At 34.6% G+C, this 26,160-nt stretch overlaps 3 protein-coding genes across 16 annotated transcripts in view; 2 read left to right on the top strand and 1 right to left on the bottom strand.

Annotated features, from left to right (window-relative positions):
• LOC125674219 (protein OSCP1-like) overlaps nucleotides 1-6,189 on the top strand; it is a 28,041-nt gene extending 21,852 nt beyond the window's left edge. For 2 of the 4 annotated variants that reach the window (XM_048911319.2, XM_048911320.2), the window contains 4 exons: nucleotides 1,127-1,202; nucleotides 2,515-2,636; nucleotides 2,842-2,911; nucleotides 4,654-6,189. In XM_048911319.2, the coding sequence (XP_048767276.1) occupies nucleotides 1,127-1,202; nucleotides 2,515-2,636; nucleotides 2,842-2,911; nucleotides 4,654-4,758 (373 nt within the window). In that variant the 3' untranslated portion in view covers nucleotides 4,759-6,189. The other 2 variants (XM_056160124.1, XM_056160125.1) reach the window with 1 other exon arrangement.
• Nucleotides 6,190-7,459: 1,270 nt separating this feature from the next.
• Nucleotides 7,460-9,116, bottom strand: LOC125674915 (enoyl-[acyl-carrier-protein] reductase, mitochondrial-like). The gene has a single exon (XM_048912282.2). It carries the CDS (start codon nucleotides 8,701-8,703, stop codon nucleotides 7,591-7,593), a length of 1,113 nt encoding a protein of 370 aa, XP_048768239.2. The 5' UTR covers nucleotides 8,704-9,116; the 3' UTR covers nucleotides 7,460-7,590.
• A 34-nt stretch (nucleotides 9,117-9,150) lies between these two features.
• The window catches only part of LOC125676701 (sperm-associated antigen 17-like), a 30,437-nt gene continuing 13,427 nt past the window's right edge, over nucleotides 9,151-26,160 (top strand). For 3 of the 11 annotated variants that reach the window (XM_056160126.1, XM_056160128.1, XM_056160133.1), the window contains exons 1-23: nucleotides 9,151-9,326; nucleotides 9,434-9,574; nucleotides 10,263-10,454; nucleotides 10,681-10,695; nucleotides 11,020-11,046; nucleotides 12,870-13,032; nucleotides 13,281-13,466; nucleotides 14,760-14,944; nucleotides 15,116-15,257; nucleotides 15,650-15,834; nucleotides 16,565-16,702; nucleotides 16,876-17,152; nucleotides 17,608-17,820; nucleotides 18,730-18,762; nucleotides 20,345-20,503; nucleotides 21,388-21,552; nucleotides 21,860-22,044; nucleotides 22,219-22,373; nucleotides 23,054-23,229; nucleotides 24,595-24,779; nucleotides 25,174-25,314; nucleotides 25,707-25,818; nucleotides 25,959-26,114. In XM_056160126.1, the coding sequence (XP_056016101.1) occupies nucleotides 9,237-9,326; nucleotides 9,434-9,574; nucleotides 10,263-10,454; nucleotides 10,681-10,695; nucleotides 11,020-11,046; nucleotides 12,870-13,032; nucleotides 13,281-13,466; nucleotides 14,760-14,944; nucleotides 15,116-15,257; nucleotides 15,650-15,834; nucleotides 16,565-16,702; nucleotides 16,876-17,152; nucleotides 17,608-17,820; nucleotides 18,730-18,762; nucleotides 20,345-20,503; nucleotides 21,388-21,552; nucleotides 21,860-22,044; nucleotides 22,219-22,373; nucleotides 23,054-23,229; nucleotides 24,595-24,779; nucleotides 25,174-25,314; nucleotides 25,707-25,818; nucleotides 25,959-26,114 (3,421 nt within the window). In that variant the 5' untranslated portion in view covers nucleotides 9,151-9,236. The remainder of the gene's footprint in view (nucleotides 9,327-9,433; nucleotides 9,575-10,262; nucleotides 10,455-10,680; nucleotides 10,696-11,019; nucleotides 11,047-12,869; nucleotides 13,033-13,280; nucleotides 13,467-14,759; nucleotides 14,945-15,115; nucleotides 15,258-15,649; nucleotides 15,835-16,564; nucleotides 16,703-16,875; nucleotides 17,153-17,607; nucleotides 17,821-18,729; nucleotides 18,763-20,344; nucleotides 20,504-21,387; nucleotides 21,553-21,859; nucleotides 22,045-22,218; nucleotides 22,374-23,053; nucleotides 23,230-24,594; nucleotides 24,780-25,173; nucleotides 25,315-25,706; nucleotides 25,819-25,958; nucleotides 26,115-26,160) is intronic. The other 8 variants (XM_056160134.1, XM_056160131.1, XM_056160130.1 and 5 more) reach the window with 8 other exon arrangements.

Here is a 26,160-nt window from a genome sequence, read left to right on the forward strand (position 1 = left end):
TGGATGTGTGATAATAGTGAGCATGGAGACCTCTACCAAAATCATGAATCTCTTGGCCCCTGAACCTGGGAAGGGGATCACACTGTGAAATGGCATTCAAAAGAATCTCTTCTTCTCCTCTAATTCTGAATATTTAGCATACAAACTGAGTGTAGAAGTACAGGGAGAATAAAGGCCTCTACTCAAATTGTGAAACCTGTAACCCCTTGGTTAAGAGTCCAGGTATGGAAGTTATAAAGCTTTTACCATACTCATACTTAAACGCAGTAATGTTTGTTTTGAGTACAACTCAGAGCAAACTCCAAAGCATACTCGAAAAATCTTGTGCATATACTCCATTTGAGTATGAGAATGATTTTACAAGAGTTTTATGACCTTCACTTTTGAGTAGGAGTACAATTTAGAGCACGGAGGCCAAGTTTGAGTAGGAAAATGTGCTCAAAAAAGTTTTATAACCTCCAAGTCTGGCCTCAAGATGCTTCATATATGCAAAATGTATTTACATTTTTGAAAATATTCTTTACTCCTAAGCGTCTAGCTCACACTTTGCATCAAGGTTGCTAATGACAGGATAAGGGGTCACAACCCCGAGTCAAGGTCATTTAAATAGAGTAAAGGTCACTATTTGAAAAAATCTTTATCTGGACTACCAGCGACTCTCACTTCTCATACTTTTGGTTTTATGATCTACGTTGTACAACACTCAGATGACCGTTAAGGCCCTTGGGTCTCAAGTGATTGGTTAGATATTTAATTTACATGTAAAAGTCAATAAATTTGTGATGTGTCAAATTGTGCTCTTGTTGCATATAGAAATATTTTTATACTTTTCATAAAAGATGGGGTAAATCTTTCCACTCTCACTGTCTTAAATGTATGGTTACTGTTAGTAGCTTATTTGTGTAAAACATAGGATTTAGAACATTTTCCTTTTCTAGCTGTTTTCTAGAGGAGAAATACTACTTTGAAGATGGGTGTTGAAATAACTATTATCATCAATTTTATTAAGTGTTTGCGATCTAATTCCATATTTATTTGTTAGTAGCAAAATAACTTTCACAAAATGAGTAGACATTTGCAAATTTTGTTTTTAAATCAATCCATAATGACCTTGACTGTTTAACAGGTACTCAGTGTCAAGGCCGGTAGACACCACTGGATCCCACCGCATTTCTAAATCAGCACCCACCATCTCAGATATCGTAAGTGTACTGTACTTAAAAGTAGAGCTCTTCTTTAATGATATTGTCTTATAATCAAGTTTACAGACAAAGATATGCATGGATGAATTTTATACAATTTGACCGCATTTTTATCAGTGTAATTAGATGTTTTTGACATGATTGGATGGTTTTTGGCATTTTGCTTTAAAGGGATGTGTATGCATTTTATCAAAACATGGACCATGCCTTGTTTATGTTCGAGACAACACATGAAAGATTCGATCTGTTAATATTCCTGTCATCTGAAAAAGAATTAATTACCATAATTGTTAAACATAGTGTTAAATCTAAAGCAAATTAGCATGGTGCTGCGCCATGCCCTTTTTGGCTGGCCCCATGCCCTTTTTAATTGCACCATGCCCTTTTTTCCCTATAGATTTTTTAAAAATATTTGTGAATATAAACAATTGTTCTTTATTTCACAAGGTTGATTGAAAAGTTTAAAATCAAGGCAGCAGGTATTAACTTTTAAAGAGGCTAAATGATTATTCTATTACTATCATAGTATGATACAATGAAAGTGCCCCTAAATTGTCTTGCCGTGACGAAAAGTGCCCTTTTGAACATATGATATGTGTGCCCTCTCTAGATCCTAGATTTAACACTATAAACGTCATACCATAAATGCCAAGCACACCCTGAAAACTCATTGGTTGCAAAAAAGCATCTATTGCAGCAATGTCTTGGGCCCAGGAAGTCTGTTTCAAGCTGTACCATAGATATTCTTGTAGAGGTCTTGTTTATAAACACAAATGTTTAAAACTTTTTCTCATAATTTAAAAGCATTGGTAACCCAAACCAGGCAGCAGTTTGAAGCATTAGGTTTTTGAGATGTGATTTTAAATATTGTCTTGAAATTTTGCCTAGTGCCCATGCAGTTCACTCAAAATGTACAAAACTACAAACGGCTCAATAATATGTGTGTAACACATTTATTGATAACTTACCTGTATTAAATTGCAGTTACATCACATTTCAGACATTGAATATGGTTTAAAAATACATTGTAGCATCTCTGCATTACTGACTTAGTTACGAGTCCCAACTGCAAATTGAAAATATTTGATTGCTTTATATACAAGAACAGCTCTACTTCCCCCAATTTTCAGGATTTTAAAAAAACAAAAACAAACAAAACAGTAGAAAATCAAAGGGCATTTGTCTAAAGGATGCTTTGCCCATCCTCATTTTGTTCCTTCCTTTAATTTGCTTCCTATAGCCTGGTATTTAGTTTCTCGGTGTCAATTAACGTAACTTAAAATTTTCTCAGTTATCTTTTCCATTCATTTAGGATTCAGCAACTCCAGATCCAATGGCCAAAGCCCACCTAGATCTCCTGTGTCAGTTAATCGGTAGCTCCGCAGCGAAGTCAGAAATCCGCCTGAATCTGTTCAAAACAGACGAGGAGGAAGAGTGAGTGTTGGAAGGGAAGCAACTCTTAAAAGTCATATTTCTTTTAAATTGAGTGTCTTGTGCACATTTTGTGCAAAATACAGATATTTTGTCTTTTTGTTGCAAATATGAATTTAGGAATTTGAGGTTTTGTGTGTGAAGGATATGTTTTTGTGGAAGACATCTTGACTTGAAATGCTATGGAATGTTTTATGTATCTTTACAGACAAGCATCTGTTGCCTCTATACAACCAGTGGAACATGCTCAGTCTAAAGTAGTCAACATTGATCTCAAGGTATATACATAATATTATCTGATGATAAATGGATTGTTAGAAGGGCTTTTCCAAAGAGCTGGGTGAAAATTAATTACTGAAACATCCCAGATACTGTAAATGTTTTATTTTAGGGGAGCATGTAATATATCTCAAAATGACTCATAGACACCAGATAGCAAGATTCGTGAGTGGACTGTCAACAATCAAGAGTTTTTTCATGTATATTTAAGCAATGTTAAAATTAAAGCGAGTATTTATTTTGAAATGGTACTTTCCAAATTACACAATAAGAAATTCCTAGCATATATTTAGGAGTCTTCAGTATTGATTTCGAGACTATCTCGAAATAAAATGTATGGTGTGTCATTAAAAGTGTAGGAACTAAACATGCTGCGAGTTAAGATTTTTATATCTTTGTTATGATTTAACATATTAAGTGATAAATTAACTTGTCGATCTATTAGGCAAATCAGGGGCATGTAAGTTAAAATAGCCTGTGTCTTTTTCACGTTGATGATTGTTGATCAGCACGGACTAAAAGAAGACATGTTTTAAGACAATCTTCTACTGTGTACAGCCTTGAATTCGCTACTGCGTACTTTCACTTTTAATTCGCTGCTGTTTACTTTCACTTTTAAATTCATTGTATGTTCGTTCTATATCAATGTCAAGGTTAAGGATTATATTTGCTGCTGTTCAGGGTTTTAGTGAGCAGTGAAAGTTAAACTTCAGTGAAAATCTGGCTGTATACAGTATTGGAATGTGAACTCTTTAAGACATTAATCTATTGCATGTACCTCACAAGATGATGTTTTAGTGCATGTTTATGAGGATTATATTTCCTTTATTGCATTGTTAAATGTAGCATTTCAAAACGTTTCCAAATTTTAAAAATCTTTTTTGTTTTTGATTGCTTTATATTTTCTATCTTTTACACTAGGACTGGGTATTGCCAACAATTTTCATATAATACCATATACATGTATTGGGTTATTATGGCATAGGGATGTAGCAGATTTTTATCCAAAAAAGAAGTTAGCACTTTATTTTTGGTGCAATTTCGTTTAACAAGTGAATCATATCTATTGATAGGAATTTTGGCGCTTTTAATTTTTGGTTAATTTTTCTCATTCTCTAAAAAAGCCAACATTTGCAGCTCGCATAAAATACCCGATATAAGGTACATTGCAATATTTAAAACTGTATTGTAGTATATTACAATTTTTTGAATGACAAAATTAGCTTAAAAACAAGAAAATCTACTGATTTTGGACAATTAACTTTTCATTTTCAGTTAAGAGAAAACAAATTTATAAAGAAAAAAGATTAAATTTCAACTATGAATGGTAAAATGTTTGAAAACCCATTTGTCAGGCAAAGGATAATGGTATATATTACTGTAGTATCTTAAGCTGTAATCTTTAAAGAGTATCATTTATTTGTTTGAAAACGTTTGGAAGCCAATGTACCTCTATTGAAAAAATGTAATGTGTTACAATATTTTAGGACTATATTGCAATACAAAGCAGTATCAATATAACTGCCCTGCTCTATTTTACACCAATTGATGTTGATAACAGACTTACCAGTAAATATACACATGCATGATTTATTCATACGGTATATTTATTTTCGTTTAAAAGTTTTCGTTATGTTTTTATCAATAGAGAAGTTTAAATGAGGCCTTTTAATATGTATATCTTAATATATGAAACAATGATTTCAAATTTTGTAAAAGAAGCTTTTTTTTTTCAATGCAGAAAAACAAGAATGATGAACTGAACAGAATAGTTGGAGAACTCTCTATTGATAACAGTCAGAATGAGGCTGAAGATGACCTTTTGAACTTGATGGATAGTGCATGATGGGAAATCTGTATCATGGAGGAACAGTGGTCTGCTGGACCAGACCACTTTAAAATCCATAACAGAATCTGCAATACGTTTGTCTTAATGAGACACTTTATGAGTGATTCATCGTTTGAGTCAGAAAACAGAGTAGTATCTCCTGTAAAGAAACTTCTTTATTCTGGATTGTCAGATTTTGTGAGCTTAATTTTGTTTTGAATCGATCACGTTTATGTTTGTTTCATGCTTTCGATTTGAATATTTCACTTCTTTTGAATTGAGATGAATTTTCAGTGTGATTTAGGCTCTGAAATCTGCAATTTATATCCTAGAGAATGATTTGTTTCTTAGCTAGGAATTTCTCGTAGAATTGATTTGTATGCAGCACACATGTATACACTGTTCAGCAGGACTTTCATGATGTCAATTTCATCATAATTTGTAAATTCTTTCGTAGTACTTGTGTGAAAGTTTTGGCTTTGAATTCAACGTGTTCATTTTGGAGCGTAAATCACAATTCCACCTAGATATAGGAGAGGAAAGGCAGTCTAGAATTAGAAATGGCTGAATTCAAAGCCGATAGACATAACCCCTCCTCCGTTTTCAGTAGTCAATAACTCGCATGTTTGAAATGATATAATTTCCAAGTGAAATCCATTTAAAAGGGTATAATTCATGTATCGTGTTTGAATGCACTATGGTGTTGGGGACCTTGAGTAATGCTATAGTAGATACTGTGATACTAAATTATGTACATTGTAGTCTAGGTTTTATTTTAAGACATGATGCAGCAAATCATTACTTAATTGCAAATTTATTTCACAATTGACAGATGGAGTAGCTATTCTTGTGCTTAACATTCATTGTGAATCCAGTCGTGTTTTTTTAAATTATCACAATTGACATCTTATTATCCATAAATATGTTGGAGGCTTTTTCTCCTCTTAACAATAGATGGATGATTGGGTTGTTCTATTTGAATTTACTTGGAAGGGACTGAACTCTTACATATTCGTGAAAATGGAATCTTTACACACACACCCACCTCATTTCTATGGTACAATGAACAGGAATGAAACATTGGGACTTCTCCCTCCCAGGTAAACTGAAATGGAACAGCCCTAGCAGTGATTTAATAAAACAAGTCAATGTATTTTTATGGAGTGTGAAAGAAGGTCAAGAATGTGTGATGGAAGTAAAATTAAAAATTTTTGAGAAATATACAAATGTTGAAGCCGTCCAAACACATGTACCAAACTTTATTTTGTCTTGTAATGTGTCAAAGAGTTGTCTTTCTTGCTCCATTGTTGTGCTATGAATCTCCTGAAGGTGACTGCGACCTGCAGATGTTTCAAGAGCATTTATCTCGTGTTATTTTGTGCAATTAATGAGAGTTGTGATAATGTCACTTTCACGTGTTTATTGTCAATAAAGGTGTATTTTATTGAAGGGATTTGTTTTATGATCATTTCAATGTCTCTTGCCCTCCAAAAAAAGAAGGTAAAAATGCTTATCAGGTCAACAGCAGGTAACAATACTGATGAATCTCCAAAAATGAAGGTGAAAATACCGGTACTGAGGTGATCTCTAAACAGTAAGTGACACTGCTGAAGGATTCCTAAACAGGACGTGATACAGCTGAATGATCACCAAACAGGAAGTGATACAGTTGAATGATCACCAAACAGGAAGTGATACAGCTGAATGATCACAAAACAGGAAGTGATACTGCTGAATGGTCACCAAACAGGAAGTGACACTGCTGAATGGTCACCAAACAGGAATAGGTACAGTACTGCTGATGATCACCAAACATGAAGGGGAAAATACTGAATGATCACCAAACAGGAAATGATACTGCTGAAAGATCACCAATCAGGAAGGTCAAAATGCAAAGGAATTAACAGGGAAGTAATGTTATGATGAGGAATTGTCATTCTTCCTTAATAGGGGCAACTCTGCAATCTTTGTTGCAGTGAAATCAAATTTGCACATTAATTTTTGACCATGACCTTTAGATCATTACCTTTTAGATCACAGGGGCTAAGCCCATTTTAACCCGAAACTCATTATAACCATAAATATTTATGGTTACAATGAGTTTCGGGTCAAAATGAGCTTAGCCCCTTTGCTTTAGATGTATCCCTGATATTGCTGCATCAATGTTATAGCATTAGGTCTACATCATGCAATAATGTATGGAAAGTAGGTCAAAGTTACAATTTTGGATTGTGCTGAAAATGAATTCAAACTTGGATATTTAGAACTTCAATGATCTCAATATTTGTCGGAATCTTGGTAGAGGTTATGTTGCCAAGTTGAAGGTCATGGGGCAATGAATTGCTGTCATGTTTTATTTGCACGATTGTATACTTTGCAAGGTCTTCCTATGATTGAGAATAAAGTTTCACGATTCTTGTGTTGCAGCACGGCATATATTATTCATTTCGGTGCATTTACATTCTCAAACATAGGTTTTACTGTTTAAGACAACATTAGATTACTATCTGTATGACCTTGATCTCAGTAGACATTACGTTTTTGTTTTTGCCTATCTTCCTTGTAAATTGAGTGAGACTGAATCTGGTATGCTACTTTTAATTATATACAGTGCCCCTACATTACTTAAAAGAAGAAAAAAATTTAAACTTCACTGGGCTATGGAGTGTGGCAATCACGTTTTTGCCTGTCTTCCTTGTAGATTGAGCAAGACTGGGAATATACTGTATTTTTTTTAATCAAAAGTCTTTCTCTTTAACATGTTTAATGAAAATCTTGCTATATATATATTATATAAAATACATTTAAAACAACTATTGAACACTGATTAACGTAAATTTCTACACAGTATCAAGGATATTCATCCATTAGGAATATTTTCTTGCTTCCTTTAAAACCCTCTAGAGAAGTTTTGACTGCATGCTGAAAGTCAGACAAAGAGAAGGTCTCTGAAGCTGGTGGTAAGAGTTTACATTCTCTTACTAAGTCAAACAAGTCATCAAACATCCGCACAAGTTCAGGGTTTTCCTTGTTTTCTTGTACCCACTTGGCATTCCAGTAACCAGTGAGTCTCGCCCTCTTAAAAATGAGAGCTCCTGTAGGGACTGCAATCGACTTTTTTGACATCCCTCCGTATGTTACCATAACTCCTTTGTTGTCTAATCGTTTGAGAATATTAGTGGCACTGTCACCTCCTACTGTGTTGAAAGCTAATTTGGGGGGACTTTTCATGGAGCTGACTAAATCTTTCATTTGGTGGGAGCGTGAAAACTCCTCTGTCACTACATGAGTTGCACCTAAGCTTTTCAGATATTCTGTCAGTTGATCTAAGTCCGGTCTATTCCTAACTACATTGATAGTTTGATATCCCCACTCCTTTGCCAGTTGAATGACCGCTTGACCCACAGCACTGTTGGCACCATTCTGAATCACACAGTCACCTTCATGCAAACACACAAAGTCCTTCAGCATGCGATAAGCTGTGCAAGGATTGACCATAATCGTGGCAGCACTGATCGCAGGAACATCATTTGGCACCTTTCTCAGTAGAGTTTGGTCAGACACGGCAAAGTTTCTCCAGGTTCCAAAACCAGTATCTGCTGGGATAACCCAGTCCCCCGGGCGGAGGCTAGACACCCGGCCCCCTACTTCCACAACCTCCCCAACCCCCTCATTACCGCAAACAGCGGGGAGTCGTGGTAGCATGTGGTAAGTTCCTTCAACCATGTTAATGTCTGAGGGATTAATCGGCGCCATTATCATTTTCACAAGGACTTCAGTGTCTTGCACTGTTCTCGGCATCTGACTGTTTTCTAGATAAAGCACCGAGTTCGGATCACCGTGCTCCGAGTGCATTATTGCCTGTGAAGGCAGACTTGATGTTGAACGTGCAAACACATGTGTCATTCGCTGAACTCCAACCCTGAAGGAATGTAATACTGGCGCAAATAATTTCAGCAACATCTTTACTTTGGTAGTTTCGTTTCGCGCTATTCGGAACCCCTCTTATTTTTAAAGGGGACACTTTCTAAATAACGAATTCAAGATAAATCGTCGTCTTTGTCTAAAAATTCCTAAAATTTGGGGGAAAAATATCACTAGGAAATAAGAATCATTTCAATTTTTTTTTTAAATAAAAAATATCGTTGGAGAGTAATATGCAGCATAATCTTGAAAATATCTTGAAATTCACAAGAGATAATAAGAACTCTCACTAATTTTGAATGTGCATAGAAATTTTTTTTCCACTTCTTAAAGGTTTTTACATTTATCCACATGCCAAATACATGTAATTATCTCTGATAAAATATATATTAATTAAAACATATTTATCATATCCATATATTTATCATATTCTCACGTTTTATACGCATCCTAAACCGGAAACACCATTGGGGCGCATGCCTACTTCTCGTAGCAACCTTCTAAACATAAATATGGCGGCAGAATTGTAGCACTTGTGAATGCAAATGTATAAGCAATAATAGGTCAATACAATGTCAAAGGCAGGAAAGAGAGTAAAAAGTGGTTCGGGACAAGGAGGTGCCAAATGGGAACAACCACTTCTGGCCGCTGTTTTTGACGAGGTATGATTTATTGTTGCGTGAAGCATTGCGATTGCGAGTTGTTTGGCTTAATACTGCACAGAGCAATGGCATGGATTTTGCTGATTCTTTTATTTTCTACTGTATAGGAGAGCTGGAAGGCTAATGTGACATTTGTAGTTGGTGATAAACCCGATGATTACGCATGGGTTGACATCCTGGGAGCCACTGTTGCTGCAGGATCTAGAAGACTCTTCAGTGTCATTTCCAAGGAGCAGCTGGATGCTGAGGTAAGAAAGAAACTATTCGTCGTCATATTATTAAAATTTCAAAAATTTGTGTGCCAGGGAGTAGGAATCGGAACTATATTTTTATTTGGCAATATGAAACAATAATATTGTCGCTCTCATTAATCATTATTATAACACTAACAGAGCTAACAACAGGTTTAATGTGTTATAATTTCAATGTTATTTATTACAATGGTTTTGATTGGATAAAAATAAAGCAAAATGAAAAATAAAGCAAAATGAGAATTTACACATCAATAAATCCAAAAATGCTATGTACATGTATATTCATATGCACCTGAAAACAAATAACATAGTTTGAGGAAACTATTCAAATTATTGAAATTGATAATACAGGGAACGAATTGGAATTATAAGAATCAAACATTCTTTTTGAAGAATTCATTGAGGTGTAAACTCTGGACGTTTTACTCACAAACCTAACATGAAAATGCTTCACACTTTTATTCAGTTTGTGAGTAAAATGCTCAGAGTTTACACATCGATGAATTCTTCATAAAGAATGTTTAATCCTATAATGATTCATTAGTTATTCATTAGTCATTGTTGAACACCAATGTGAAGAAATTATGTTGTAACACTTTGTGCAGTATGTTAGCATATTAGGTGAAGGAATTATAGATATATTAATTGGAACAGATAAATCATGATTAGGGTGTGCTTGCAGGTCAGAGAGTTGGGAAACCCCAAAGGGAAGAAACCAAAAGAGGTTCCTCAACATTTTGAAGTGTGTGAACCATGTAGAATACATCTTGATAACGGAGAGGAAATCCCTTTGCCACTTCTGGCCAGACTCATCAAATTTAAACTGCTTGCAATCAAAGCCAATGATCTAAAACGTAGGGAAACTGAAAAAAAGGTAAGTTACTACAATTACAGTCTAAATGTGAACAAGGATGCATTGTTAATAATCACACAATTAATCAGAATGGATCAAGAATTGTAGTATACACACATATATATAACGAGAAACTTCAAGAAAAACTCCAACGGAAAATAGTGGATAGTATTATGAAATGTCATGATATTTTGAATCTGGAGTGAATTTATAGCTGACCTTTTAAACTTTGTATGTCTCACATCAGAGAGATAAAGTTGAGGTAAGCTGATAGTTGAGAGATGGTGTAACGTTGCTTGTGTATGAATAATTCAGTCTCAGAATAGTCATATTATGCTGGAAGTTTGGATGTTTTCGTGGAAATAGAATAGATGTAAATTTGTTGTGTGCGACTAATAGAATGCCATGGTTCATTATAAGTATTGCATGTTGTATTTCATTTATCTAGCAAAACTAATTAAATGTGGATGATTGTTGTAATCTTTGTCAGGCCATAGCCTCAGCATGTTGTTTAATATGTGTATAAATCTACTGAATATTATGTTTATTTGAAAGTTAACACTTCCTAATGTATTATTGTAAACAGCAAGGTCAGGGTGGTAAGAAAAAGAAGGTGATGTATTGATATTAATTTGTTTTTTATTTATAGACCTTTATTTCTCTGCACCAAAATCAAATTTAAAATTCAGAGTAGAGGATGGACATTTTGTCCTAGGGTTGTTCTGGGTGAAAAAAAATATTACTGTCTGAATTTATCAAGAATTATTCCAATTAAGTTCTGTATGTAATTATTTGCACATATACTTTACACGTTAAATCTATTATATATAGACACAGCTGTAGAGGGAGCCTAATTGCACAGATAATTGCCTTGATTATATATACAATCACCTAGATTTAAAGTAGCTCACCACCAACACCATGATATGTGTGTGTATATATATATATATATATATATATATATATATATATATATATATATATATATATATATATATATCCTATAAGAATGATGATTTATTTTGTTTATGATTATTTAGACCAAACTGTATTCAATAATATTCCAGAACTGCCATTTAACTGCATGCTATTCCCCATTCACTGTATTATACATGTATATACCCATGTTATCATTGTGACAGTGAAACCTGTTTAATTCCACATGCACTGGGAGACAGATTTTGTGTCTGATTAGACAGTATGTCAGATTGTACAGTCATTGGTTAAAAGAGAACTGGGAATGAAAATTGAAATTCACGGATAAATGAATTACACTGGTGTGTGATTAGACAGGGTTCACTGTATTTTGCATTCAGTGTATGTATTATATTCATTCTAATTGAAGGTAAAAAGTACGAATATGTATGAATAATTTTTCAGACATCGACCACTGTGAGAATCACTAATTTTCATTAGGGTCACATTATTATAGCTTTTCGTAACATCTCCTGCATGTATCTATTAACAAATTTATATCCAACATGAACTTAATAAAGTCAGAGGTTTAAGAAAACTGGCCATTTTAATCATTTATCTAGTCAGAAATATGTCATGTTCTGTCATGTTTTACTGCATGGTCAAAAGGAAAATTTGGTTGTTAAAACCCTCAGACTTTGGTTGTTAAAACCCTCAGACTTTGATTGTTAAAACCCTCAGACTGGTACATTTGCAATAATTGCAAAGTGTAATGGTAAATTACAATAAACAAACTTCATCTGTTCTGAACAACACAAGATGTTTACATAAATCACCAATGTCACATTTTTGAAAGCAATGAACCTGTTATATAAATCTAATGCATTTTATTTCTTGATAAAAGCATTGACTGAACATTCCATTTGAAGAAAAATATATCATGTGATTCATAAAATAAACCATAAATGCAATGGAAGCATGGGGTAATTTCTGCAGAACCCCCATGTTAGTCTCATCGGCATTTGTCGAGGCTGGATATTTGGACTAACGCCTCTTCCGAATATCTAGACTCGACGAATCTCACTTTGATTGCCCCGTGCTTCTGTTGCACTTATATCCTCCGTAATACCAACAGCTTAGACATGGAAACCTTGCAAACCAGTATTTCTATCTAAACCATCAAAACGTGACCACACAAAAATAAGTGATTGTAGAATAATTTTCACTGATGTAGAGTAAAACGTAAATGGTATGAATATTTTCTTAATTTTTGCAAGCTTTGATTAAGATTAGTTTTATTTTTAGGAAAGGTTCCCATAATTAACATGTTACAGGTTATGTAATCCATTTGATTTTGTAGGATAGTTAATGGAAATGACAAATAGATATTATGCAATGCTTGAATAAGAAAAAATTGTTAACAATATTTTTCTTGGGACTATTTTTAAAAGTATACCTCATTGATTATAAGTTCCCTGTAGAAATCTTGAATCTAATTTGATGTTTCCATGACTCATGCAGGCTGCTGATGGTAAAGATAAAGGAAAGGGAGGAGGAAAAGACAAACCTAAGTCTGCTGGGAAAGGAAAAGGGGGAGGGAAGAAGACCCCAGAGCCCCCCTCAGCCAAGGAAGGGTCCAAACTAAGGAAGCGGGGCGAAGAGGATGATGATGGAAAATACATAGGTATGGAAGCTAGTTTTCATGTGTGTAAAAAAAGGAAAGAGGGAGGTGGGGATGATGATTCTTTTATGTGTATGTTAATTACTTATAAACAAAGCTAAGTGATTACAATATTGAGTCTTAAACTCATTCATTTCTAGCTTCATCCTATTTGCTGGTTGTTAATCATACTAATAACATAATAATGTGATTTGTTTCGAGACAATTAAGAAGAGAATTTAAATGAACACTTTTGTATGTGGTATATGCAGATGATGAACCGGATGATGGAGCCCAGCACTACATTCTGATCTACGGCTTCCATAATCCTCACCTTGTTGCGTACATGTCTGAGCTTGGCATCACCGTGGAATCTGTCATCAAGATCAGCTCGCAGGATTACTCCAGATTCCAGAAGCAGGAGGTTCCAGATGTTGAGAAGGATGACAAGACACTGGGTAAATATTCTGTGACCCGCCCTTTAGTGGGAGGGACCCAAACACATGCTGTCCCCAGGAAGTTCAATAGGAGAGTGTTTACCATTAGTGGCCATTCTTGAAAATTGATAAGGACAGTATTTACCATTAGTGGTCATTCCTGACAATTGAATACAACAGTATCTACTGTTAGTGGGAATTCCAGGAAGTTGAATAAGACTGTATCTGCTGTTTGTGGGAATTCCAGGAAGTTGAATACAACAGTATCTACTGTTAGTGGGAATTCCAGGAAGTTGAATAAGACAGTATCTACTGTTAGTGGGAATTCCAGGAAGTTGAATAAGACTGTATCTACTGTTAGTGGGAATTCCAGGAAGTTGAATAAGACTGTATCTGCTGTTTGTGAGAATTTCTAAAAGTTGAATAGGACACTCTCTGCTGCTAGTGGTAAATTTTGTGGATAATTTGAAGTACTCTCAGCTCTCATGCATTCAAATGTTTTTTCCAAAAATGTGCATGCACAATGAAACCTGTCAGATCCGAGAGACAAGTCTTAAGTCAGAGGTGACTGCATGTTAGATTACATAGTGTAAGGTCTATGGAGAAAGAAGAATTTGCAATGAGTATAGAGATGGAATTCACAGCAAAATGGATTATAGAAGTAATGGATAAGTCAATTTTAATTGTGTCTTTGAAAGCATTGACACATAGTCATACGTCAAGGTGATATCATATATTGGATAATTTTTGTGCACAAGAAAGTATTTTTTTTTTTTTGGAGCAATGAGCGAATTTTGTCAAAAATAAGAGTGCCAAAATTTTTATTCATGTAAACAATACATTTGTTATTGCAATTACTCCAAAAAAATAAAGCACAGGGATTTCAGACTACTTTTTTTCTTGAAAAAAATTGGGTATAGATAAGATAAGACTTAGTTTATACCAATTTTGGGCCCAGAGGGCATAACAGCAAGACAGCTAGCTTATAAAGAAGGAAATTTGAAAAAAAAAGGTTTACAACATTAACTACAGATTTCATGAACCGCAAATTACAAGTGGATGTAGCATGTAGGGGAAACGAGTACATACATATATGAATTGCTAATCAGGTGTATACACAAAGTCATGTAAATGGACAATATCAGTGTTATACCAACATATGAATAATAAACTATTGTGATTTTTGTAGTTTTAAAGCGTCGCTCTTTTTCTCTGAAAGTTTCAACTAACTATTCACTCAATTTGACAATTACTGGTATATATTCATGATGCCAGAATTATCCAATATACAATATTCAGTGTATTATGTTTTAGCTTTGGAGGAGGCAGAAAGGGTCCAGAAGCAGCAGCTGAAGAAGGAACTGAAGCAGTACTGGAAGGATATTCTGTTGCTGCTACAGAAGCCACCAGACGGCAGTAACCTACATAACATCGCCAGGAAAGACTATGAAGTCAAAAATCTTATTGTCCCAGAAAATCTGGAAGATCCGGAACAGAAGGTAAGACTCCTGTCTCAGTAGAAATTTTCTGTTTTGGACGATAATTGCTAGTTCTATCAATTCAATAAGTGGAAAACTGATAGATCAATATTTAGCATTTGTATTTTGATTTTATTAGGGTACTTTTTATTCTTTAAAACTTTTTAATTTTATTCTGACATTTGTTTGTAGAACAATCTAGGAACAGCCCTTTTTGAGGACATAGCTTGTATGATTTATGACCTGATTGATTCCAAACGACAGTACCAGACCTATCTGGACAACCTAAAGCTGTTGCATGTTCCCATCCCTGGGGAGACAGCACTGACCCAAGGTAGGAGAAACAAATACAAATGTGTCGCGTAAAACTCAATCTCCCCTGTTAACAAACCAAAATCAATTGCTGTAATACTAAGGAAAGATTTCAAATCAATATGATAAATGCACTTCTGATACCGATTAATGGTTAAAGGGGAGAGCATTGCATATGAAAGTCTTCATAACACATTGAACATAGGATATAATATGCTATTTATGAAGGATGGGCTTGATTGAACCAAACTGAATTTTGTCTGTTTGTCAAGTCCAACACTTTGATGTGTTTGGCATAAGCTGGTGCAAAAATCTCCAATTTAATAATGTTCTAGACTATCTATACATTCTACATTCATAGTTTTTTTTATTTGCTTTTCTAGCTTGTATGAGTACTTTGTTTCTATTAAATAGAAGAGAAGCCTGTTTCGGCTGCCCCCACCCCTCAGCAGACCACTGCTCCTAGTATCCCCTCCATCCCCCCGGACCAGACAGAGACTAAGGTGGACGTAGACACGCGGTATTACAATGATCTGATGAACTGCATCCCTCAAGAAAGTGCCAGTATCCCCCTCATGATGCACTGCATGCTGGAACAGGTTAGTTTATCAGTTATATCTGGAACAGCTTAGTTTATCCAGTTGCATCTGGAACAGCTTAGTTTATCCAGTTGCATTTGGAACAGTTTAGTTTATCAGTTACATCTGGATCAGGGGTTAGTTAAATCAGTTACATCTGGAACAGGTTAGTTTATCAGTTACATCATGAACAGCTTAGTTTATCCAGTTGCATCTGGAACAGCTTAGTTTATCAGTTACATCATGAACAGCTTAGTTTATCCAGTTGCATCTGGAACAGCTTAGTTTATCCAGTTGCATTTGGAACAGGGGTTAGTTTATCAATTACATCTGGAACAGTTTAGTTTATTAGTTACATCTGGATCAGGGGTTAGTTTATCAGTTACATCTGGAACAGGTTAGTTTATCAGTTACATCATGAACAGCTTAGTTTATCCAGTTGCAGCTAGCTGTCACCTTTGAAAATATTTGCTATCTGGCAAGAGATTATATGCAATGTTCACTTTTATGTAAAGAAATTATTAGGATCATATGACCATAAAAAAAAAATCTTAAAAATTATCTATATATATTTTCCATTATTTAGTGCCAGTATATTGAATTTGCCACCTTTAAAGATATGTTATAAGGAATTCATACTTGGAACAAGAGTAAAGAGCTGACAGAGTTGTTTCCCTACAAGTTGATGTTTCTTGTTAACTTCAGATTATATGTGTACAGTAGTGTCAGGTGCTGTGTGTGTTTTTTATAGGTCGTGGCCACTGAGGAGGGGAGGGATCCACCCAGTGAACAACTCCCACCCAGACGCGCAGATGGACTCAACTCTAACTTAGTATCTCACATCAGCAGCATGGCGTTCAAGCTGGCCTTGTCAGAGGAAGAACACAGTGTATGGGTTTTTACTTTCAGATAAATTTGGATTTCACTATAAAGTACAGACTGTCTAAAACTGAGTTTTTGAAAATATTCGAATTAACAGTCAGATTCTTCAAAATCCCTGCTGATATTACTACAAGAAATTACATTGAATTTGAAATACATGTGTGCCATATTTTTTTCCAGATGCTATCTGACATCTTTGATTTACCAGAAAGACCTCCTGATACTCAAAATCAGCCACTTCTTATGAATATTCATGATGACATTTGCATACGCACCAACCACTTGAAGACAATATATGGATTCAACCCACAGGAAGTGGAGAAAGAAATGCTGAAGAAGCTCCCATTCCAAACTCTTCTACAGCTACCTCGCCCAACTTCCTCCGTGGCAAAGGATCGTGCAGCTCGCCTTCAGGAGCTGGTGCATTTCTGTGCCACAGGTGGTCTCTCTCAGTCAGGTGAATTATATTGATCATACTTGGCATAGTGATAGATAAGTTGTTCCTCAAGATATTGGTAGATAAACAGTTCAACTTTGTTATCCCGATCATCAGTATCTCAAATACCATGACTATGTTAAAAAGAGTTTAAAGCCCCCCCCCCCCCCCTCCCCCCAACTACATCATCTTTATGTAGTTTAACCTCAATATCTCCAACCCTCAGATATCTCGGATTTTTTTTCTCAGCCCCATCAAGTTTCAAGATAACAAGGTTTGACTGTATGCACAATGATTAAATGTGCATTGTAAATAATTTGACATGATTTTATTACTGTATACATCAGTATTTTTGATACTGGAAATTGTTCAATGAGATTATCAGCATTGTTTGTTTACTGTTAAAGTAGGGGTGATGTCTATATCAAATTATTCTCCATCTTGTTCACTTGACAACTGTAATGCATTTTCTTCAGAGATTGACAGAGCCTTTAAGCAGTTTGTGTTTGAGTGCATGGATCTGGCAGGTACTGATCCCAATGGCTTCATCCTGACCCGGGACAGTGAGGGATTGGAGCACTCTGCAATCCCATGGGATGACCCATATCCCTTTTTCAAGGGAATGATCCCAAAACATGAAAAATCGAATAAAGAAGACTTTATGTCAACTCCTTCAGAGGAGAGATCAGGTAAGGTTTAACCAATCAAAATTTGAATTGAAAGGTTAAGGGTCATCAATTTAAAATCTGTTTCAAATATGAAGTAATCTTTAAAGTTATACTTTTGACTATATCTTGGAAAAAGGGGAAAAAATAAAGATTTTGTATGATTTTCGTAATCGCAATTCTTATCTGATTATTCACAAGCTGTAACTTAAATGTTCACCAGTCTGTATTTACATCTGTAGGATTTAATTGACAATTGGTTTTAGGACTGTACATGTAACTGGTGCTTAATATGTACGATATGCAATATTTAGAAAATAGTGTTAAACAGGAGAAGGGGAATAGAGCGACTCTAAAAAGAATAGCTAGGGTACTAATTTACTGGAGATGTACTAGGTACTATATCTGTAATGTGTAGAGGGTGACGGGTCTGTTATAAACACCAATAGCTGCATGCCCTTGATAGTGAAGAACTGATGTTATTTAATGTAGGGATAATTTGATGTCATCTCACTTCCTGAAATGACTTAATGAAATTCCTTTCAGAAAATTTATTGATGAAAAGTTTCACTTTTATCTGCTATGTAAAATATATTCTTACAATATAGAACCATCAAAGTTAAATCATCTTTACTGTTTCATGATTTGTTCATTTCACTGCACACGAGTGGTTGCATATTCTGCACAGTGTTTTATGAGCACACTACTGAAATGGCTAAACTGTTGTGTAAACCATGCATAAGTTGCAGTGTTCTGTTGTGCTGGGAAAATGGGATGGGGCCAGTCTACATACAAAACTCATACTGTGATTTCTTTAACTCTACATGTGGGATGTTGATAGATCAGTGATTAGAGAAATTGACCCTTGGGGTGCGAGGGCAGATATTTTGTGGGATTGGATGTAACATCTGTGTTTGTTTTTCATGCTATCAGGTGGCCACACTGTCACAATAAATGTTGTCAAGTGTAAGTCCTCGTCAAAGTTACATTTTTTTTTTTACTAACTGTAGCTTCACCACAACGCTTCTTGGGCACACACATATGTACTCTGGAACAGTAGAATCTTTATATCTCCTCTCTCTGTTAAATTCATTTCTGTCGCCAATGACAGAGACTTGGCTCATGGGACAATTTGCCTTAGATTCTTGGGTGATGGAGATCACCATTTTTTATGATCTATATATCAATCATTTCTGTGCACACTAATACCAATGCTTTTGTATCAGCAATAACAAAATTTAAAGTATCCCGATATATTCACTAACCTCTCAGCACTGATATTAATGCATTGCATCATATTTGCTTTTTTTTCTTCCAGATCTGTTTTTGTAACAGATTTGTTGGTAATTTCTATATTGACTTGCCTTGTTATAATGTACTCGCAAAAAGCACAAATGCGTAGATCTTAATGTTACAAAGACTTAAATGAACTTTCCAACTTTCATTTTTGGCACAGAATTCCCCACATACTAATTAAGACCTTTAATTGTTAATGTAACAGTAGAGAATTTTTATTCAAAATGTATATATATTTTGTTGAAAAAAAAATTAATCATACATGTATATCTGGCTTTAGTGTAAAATTGAAGCAAAATATACTTTTTCTAATTAATACTCAATATCCTTATCTATCTATTTCATGTATATCTTGTACTTTTACAGTTTATATATATGCTTGAATTTATAATGTTGAACAGATTCTTTCAGTCAGAACTTAAAAGACATTTTATAGAATTCAACCTCTTAAAGATATTTAAAATGTCTAAAAATGTAATTTTAGTGACTGAATTTATATTCAGATACCACACAATTAAGAAATATTGTGATTGAAATTAAGATACATTGTATTTGCTCTAGTCACAGTATGGAGTATAATATGTACTAGCAAAGGACTATATAATGTTTTGGGCCTAATTTTGCACCCCCCCCCCCTTTTCCTCCCAATTACTTTATTTTTTAAAAACAGAATTAACTTTATTTTCATGTATGTTAAATGTTTTATTCTAATGCAACTATTTGGTAATCTGCATTTTGATTGGCTAATGTCCTGAGGTTTAAGGCTCTAATTACTATTTGGTAATCTGCATTTTGATTTGCTAATGTCCTGAGGTTTAAGGCTCTAATTTTGAAATAAAAAAAGAAACTATCGAAGTGATGTGCTTGGTAAAAAATCAACTGTAGAATACTTGATATTTAAAATTTCTGACAGCATATTACAAGAAACGGAGCAGAATCAAGGAATATAGATACATGTATAAAAATAATGTATTTATACATATAATTTAACAGATTTCACTTGAATTTTGGCAAGCCTTTAGGCACATACAGAAAGTTATAACCAAAAATGGGATAATATAGTACTATTCAGATGAATTCGGTGAGTGGTGCTTGTTATATGTATAGAAAACAAGCATCCAGGTTAACTTCATATGTATATATACATGTACATAGATATCAAATTAGGTCCGAAACATTTACAGTCCTTTTTTGTTAGATTGACATTAATCGAGAGAAAATTAACACACATAACAATGATAACTCTTCACAGGGAGTGACTTGGAATTCATAGACTATGATGTTCCCGATACCCCTTCTTCAGGCCCCGATACAAGGGAAGTAACTCCCAATGTAACGCCGGAACCACCCTCGACACCTAACTCTGACCAGACTCCCAGAAAGTCTCGGTCAAAGAAGAAATCGTCCAAACGTAAACACTGCGTAGCGTTCATAGCTTTGTATTATATTTTCGTATTATCCCTATATATATATTGTTGCCTGCACCATTTATCCTTGAAACTTTTTCCAGGTTTTCTCCCATTGAAGAAAGTTTTGAAATATTAAACTGCTGCATGTTAATTTGTTCTCCATGAAATTGTTGTGTTTGCAGTTGTAGATTGCTATATTTTCTCAAAGAACTATGAAAAAAATTAGAACATATTACCGAAATTGTTTTAAAAAGCATGCACTTTATAAACTCTCTCTTCATCAGAGTATAAATTTCTCATCCTTTGGCAGGTGCTTCACAATTTAGATATCAATCTGTTAAAATTGCAGTTTCTTGCCGACTCTAAAATTTTCATTCTTAGCTTTTAGTTGCCTGTTAGTTTTAAAGTTTTCTTGTAGCATGCTAAAGTAGATGTTGAATTCCTTATTAAATTTAAAATTCAGTTCTGTTTTATTTTACTCAAGTTGTTTATTTTGCAGTTTGAAAACAATTTTTATTAAATGTTCATTAACGGTTTTTTTTATTAAGCTTCTAGCTATCAATAATTAAGATATAATGAATTTTACGATATTCTAACGATAACTATCATGTACTAAAGTTTTGCTATGATTTTATGATTTTGATTTAAAATTAAACTCAATAACATAGTACATCTTGTTTGAACTTCACTGTAGTGTGACTTCAATGTTAAAATTGCACATCAGGCTTTGATGTTGTTTTAGTGTTAAATCACTTAGAAATCACCACACACACATATTCATACCATCAGTCCATCACTATATTTATGCAGTAGTTTTAACACTTATGCTCCATCTGGGTTGACATATTAAAAGCATATAACTGATTGTCATGTTCAATGTGTGTAGGTGCTGTCACCCCTACCCCCATCCCTTCCGATGAACTCAAACAAATGGAGAAGAGTCCAAATGGCAGTGACAGATCCCGCCCCTCAACAGCCGACAGCAAGAAGGGAATTCTACGTCCATCATCACGCTCTAGTTCTGCGGGAAGACGATCACGCAGCAATTCTGGTAGGAAATGAAATTTCATGAAATGAACAGTTTTGATTATCTACATGTTTTTTCAGTAATATCACAAACAGAAAATGCATACAGTAATATCACTAACAGAAAATGCATAGCATAGAGAATTAATGTTTATTTACTCATTCATTTTCTTATTTTTTTTTACAAATAATACAGTTATATATACTTTAAAGACTTAGTCTAATTAATATATTACTTCGATAATTTGAAATGACAATCTTTTCCAGCATTTAACAAGCCTTTACAATTTTTGTATCTTCAATAAATTCAAATACACTCCATTGTTTTGCAGTACATTTTGAAAAGGATGCAGCAGGACATCCCATCAGGCACGTAGAACTGGACAACAAAGAGGTGACTGAGGAGGAGCCCACTAAAACGGCCGAGGAAAGCATGCACGAAATTGTGGATGCACAGAAGCGTGTTCTGGACCAGTGGTGCTTTGCGGAGCATTACGAACCTCACGTTCTGCTACAGGTATGTAGTCTTATTGCAACAACAAAACCTGGTAGTTAAAACATATCCTTATCTACTGGAGTTACACAATATTGTAGACTTTTAGAAAGAAAAAAAGCAAAGAAAACATAAATATTTTATAGATTTTAAAAGTACTCTTTACCAAGTTTCATCAAATTCATTGAATTTTGACAGGTACTGAAGGAAGCTAGTTATAAACTTCCATTCATCGATACGTACTACAATAAAAGGGACCACTCCATGATGGTAGTGCTGCACAATCCCTATAACACTGAATTCCAGAACCATGTCGACTGGCACACCGAGCTGCACTGCAATCTGGGATTCAGGTAAATAGGACTGTTTGTAGTGAGGATAATGAGGCCATGTTTGGTAAACAGATTGATATGAGGGAAGGATACAATAAAATGGATAGATGAATATGAAAGAGGGAAAGACGAATGATGAAGTTTAGGGCAGATTCAAATTTAGTCATTTTGAACAGGTTGAAACATTGATTCATTAACTTTATACCATCATCTCGGAAGCTTAGAACACAAACTGATCAAGTCTTTCTACCACAGTTTGCTCGGCTTTGTGTTTCATACAAATGATGTTGTTTATGAGCATTTAAAATTGTTAAAATACCAACATTAGAAATCACTGAACAGTGTGGTAGGGAATTAACATACAGTGCAACTGTCTTATGTAGAAATTATATCAAAAAGTACATGCAACTACAAGTCTGCATGTCATAACTACACCTCATATAATGAAAAATAAAGTCAAACCTCTGTATCTCAAACTCGATGGGACCAAGAAAAAACTTTTAGATATTCAAGATATCAAGGGTAAAATACTTAAAGAATAAGTAGTTTGGATTTCTCAATCACTTCCACTTATCCTTGGTATTCGAGATATCGGTGTTTGAGATACCAAAGTTCTACTGTATACATTAACTTTATGTGACAGCTGCTAGCTTATATCATAAGACAGTTAACTTGCAGTGTATTGGTGCTGTGTGTTGTAGGAATTACTTGGAGTACGTGGCTGAGTCTGTATCTGACTGGGTCCAGGAGGAGGAGGCTAAATATAGTGCACATTTGCTGACTAGGGAACTGGACAAGATGAGGAAGGATGAAGACACGGCTGCCAAAGCTGCCGAGAAAGCTACTAAAGGCAAAAAGTCTCCGCGGAAATCCCCAAGTGAGTATGATCTATTTCAGAAATAAAATTTAATTTTTGAAGACGTGTGAGGATACGAAACGCAATGCTTCATACCTCAAAAGTATGCCAGCATGGTGCATTGCTGTTTATTCCCCGACGTATTTTCAAAAATGACATGATGAAATGATGAAATTTATTTGTTACATTTACATTCTACTTTCATTTCTGTCGGAATATTCCCAGCTGTTAATTTAGATGTACAGATACTATATTTATCAAGAGTCATACATGCATTTTTCACAACTGCAGCACATTCATGAGGAAATGGCTGTAGTAATTACAATGGAAAATTTCCTTTCAAAGTGTGGTATGTTACTTTGGATCCCAAACATGTTCTAGATACATTAATGAATGCGTCTTTCTAAGTTAAAACTCAGTTACTGTTTTTCTGTGTTTGAATTATGATAGCTGAAAGAATGTAGGAAATTTTTCATGAAGGTAAAAAAAAACCCCACACCTAGATCTCTTCAAATAGCAGATACCCTTTGAAATGTACAAAGTGGATTTTTTTATGATATACTGTAAACGTATTATATTTGGCGTGTACGATATTTGGCGGAAATCGTTTTTTCAACAAGTTAGTGTAGATTTGATTTAGCGTATTCCTGAATTACTTTAAACATTTAGATTTACGGATGGCATTTAGTGATGTACTTGATTTAGCGAAAGCTGCGTTCCGCCAAAGGCGCTAAATAGAATACACAGCCAAATGTAATACATTTACAGTATATTTTTTTATATTCAACACTTCTGAGATTAAAACACCCATATGAGATATAAAAAAACAACAACAAAAAACTCTGGTATTTTGCAGCTCAGTTTTTGTTTCTGAATAGTGTACAATTGAACTATCAAAAGAAACACAGTAAATGAATATTATGTCATTTATTATTATCATTAAACAAATGACATGATAAACCAAATATACCAAATTAATCGGCTTGGACAATTCGATACACCCAACTTGTTACTAATGACTAGATTTACAAATGACAAAATAAAGATGTAAATTACACAAATTGATCCCAGCCAATATATTTCTTAAAATTAGCACTATCACATGTAACTCAATACTTCTGCATGATTCTGTTAAATAGACAACCATCCCCACAAATATCTTGCCATTTCTATGAATAACAAATTGTAACTACAGTTATAGTATTCCACAAATCTATAGGTCTATGATTTCTTCAAATATTTTAAAATATATGCTATTCATTGTGTAAGCAATGAAATTTTAATCAACAAGAAATATACCTATCCATGGGTTAAAATGTTTGTATCAGAACAAGTCTTTCCTGGGTATTTATGATTATTTTCAGTTTTTTGATTTTTTTTTTTAAGGTCGATCCAAGAGTCCGAAGTCCAGAGGAAGCAGTCAGGAGCGGTCCTCTTCAGCCAATAGTAACATGTTTATCAGGAGTAACTCCTTGAAGGCCTGGAAGGAGGAGCAGGATCGCATCAAGGCTGAGGAGGAGGAAAAAGAGAGGGTTCAGAGTGCAAAAAGGGCAAGATCTGCTCAGAAGAGGGTAAGTGCTGCGAACCAAGATTTAGTTGCGAAAATTTTCAGTCACCAATTGCCAAATGTAAATTAAAAAAAAAAAAAAAAATTGGGTTCATGAGTGCCAGTAGTCAATCAGACAAAATACATGTACATGTTTATACATTTACATGTAGAAATAATAATTACTTGTTCAGAAGTGGTTCTTTTTTTCTTGTGGTTTTTTTCGCTTACTATTAAATTAAAGATGGTTGACAGTAATAGGGAGAATTCAACATTAGCTTTCTTCATAAACAATGCATACAGTTTAAAAGAAAGATTTTCACTACAAATTTATGAAGCTAATGTTTACACAATACGATGTGAAAAAATTTTCTTTGCTTTGCAATGGGATTATGAAATATTCATTTCTTTATCTTCAGTCTGAGAAAGAAGCAGAAAAAGACAAGAAGAGGCCAGGATCCCGAGGGAGTGCCAAGTCGAAATCCTCCAAGGAGAGAGAGGCGGAGCCACAGGAAGTGCCGTCTGAGGAGGGGCTAGCTCCGCCCGAGAGATACTGGCCGGTTTGTCTTTGAATTTTCTTTGTTTTTCCATTGACATGCTTCTGTTGGCTCTCTCCATGAGGACATATCAATGTCTTCTGCACAGTCTGAATGAAAATCGATCTGTAAAACCATGTATTTTTTGCTAGGGTAAAATGTTTGTGGTTTGAGAAAAATAAGCCAGTTCATTGGAACTGAGTTGAAGAAATTGGATTTTTTTTCTTGTTCTTATTAAAGTATCCATTGTTAGTGGTTGATGTAAATTTATGGGAATCTCCGTACTGTGAAAATGATGGAATAAAATGCCCACAAATAAGGATTTTAACAGTATAGTTTAAAATTCATAATTTATCCAACAATTTGTTATAAGGTTTGTTTTATATAAAATATAATTTTCTTATTTTCTATTGCAGTTCACAGGATATGATGTTGGAAACAAACTTATTCATGTGTCGGGCATTACCACATCAATGTTTCCCTCTGATGGTGGACAGATTCGAACCGAGAGAACAGAATTTGTACAAGGTTAGTACAAGGAGTTGTTAATATTATTAATTATTTTTAGCTATAAACAGAAAAATCATAAGATTCATAAAACATAGTCTTTAAGGCAAAGATTAATTGATATTTCTGTGATCATTATTAATTGAACTTTTACACTTCAGGAACAACTAGTATTAAGTCAACAGTACAAAAGGATGGGCATAACTTCACTGTGCATATCCTGGATCCAAAGGAAGCCGCGGAAGAATCGGAACCAGAGGAGGATCTGCCCCCACCAAGCAGAGAGAAAGCTGACTTCGAGAAATCGGAAAAAGATGGTAAATCTCAGAGCAATTATTAATTTGTGAAGGAGATTGCATTGTT

This window comes from Ostrea edulis, chromosome 3, assembly GCF_947568905.1.
Source record: "Ostrea edulis chromosome 3, xbOstEdul1.1, whole genome shotgun sequence".
NCBI lineage: Eukaryota > Metazoa > Mollusca > Bivalvia > Ostreida > Ostreidae > Ostrea > Ostrea edulis.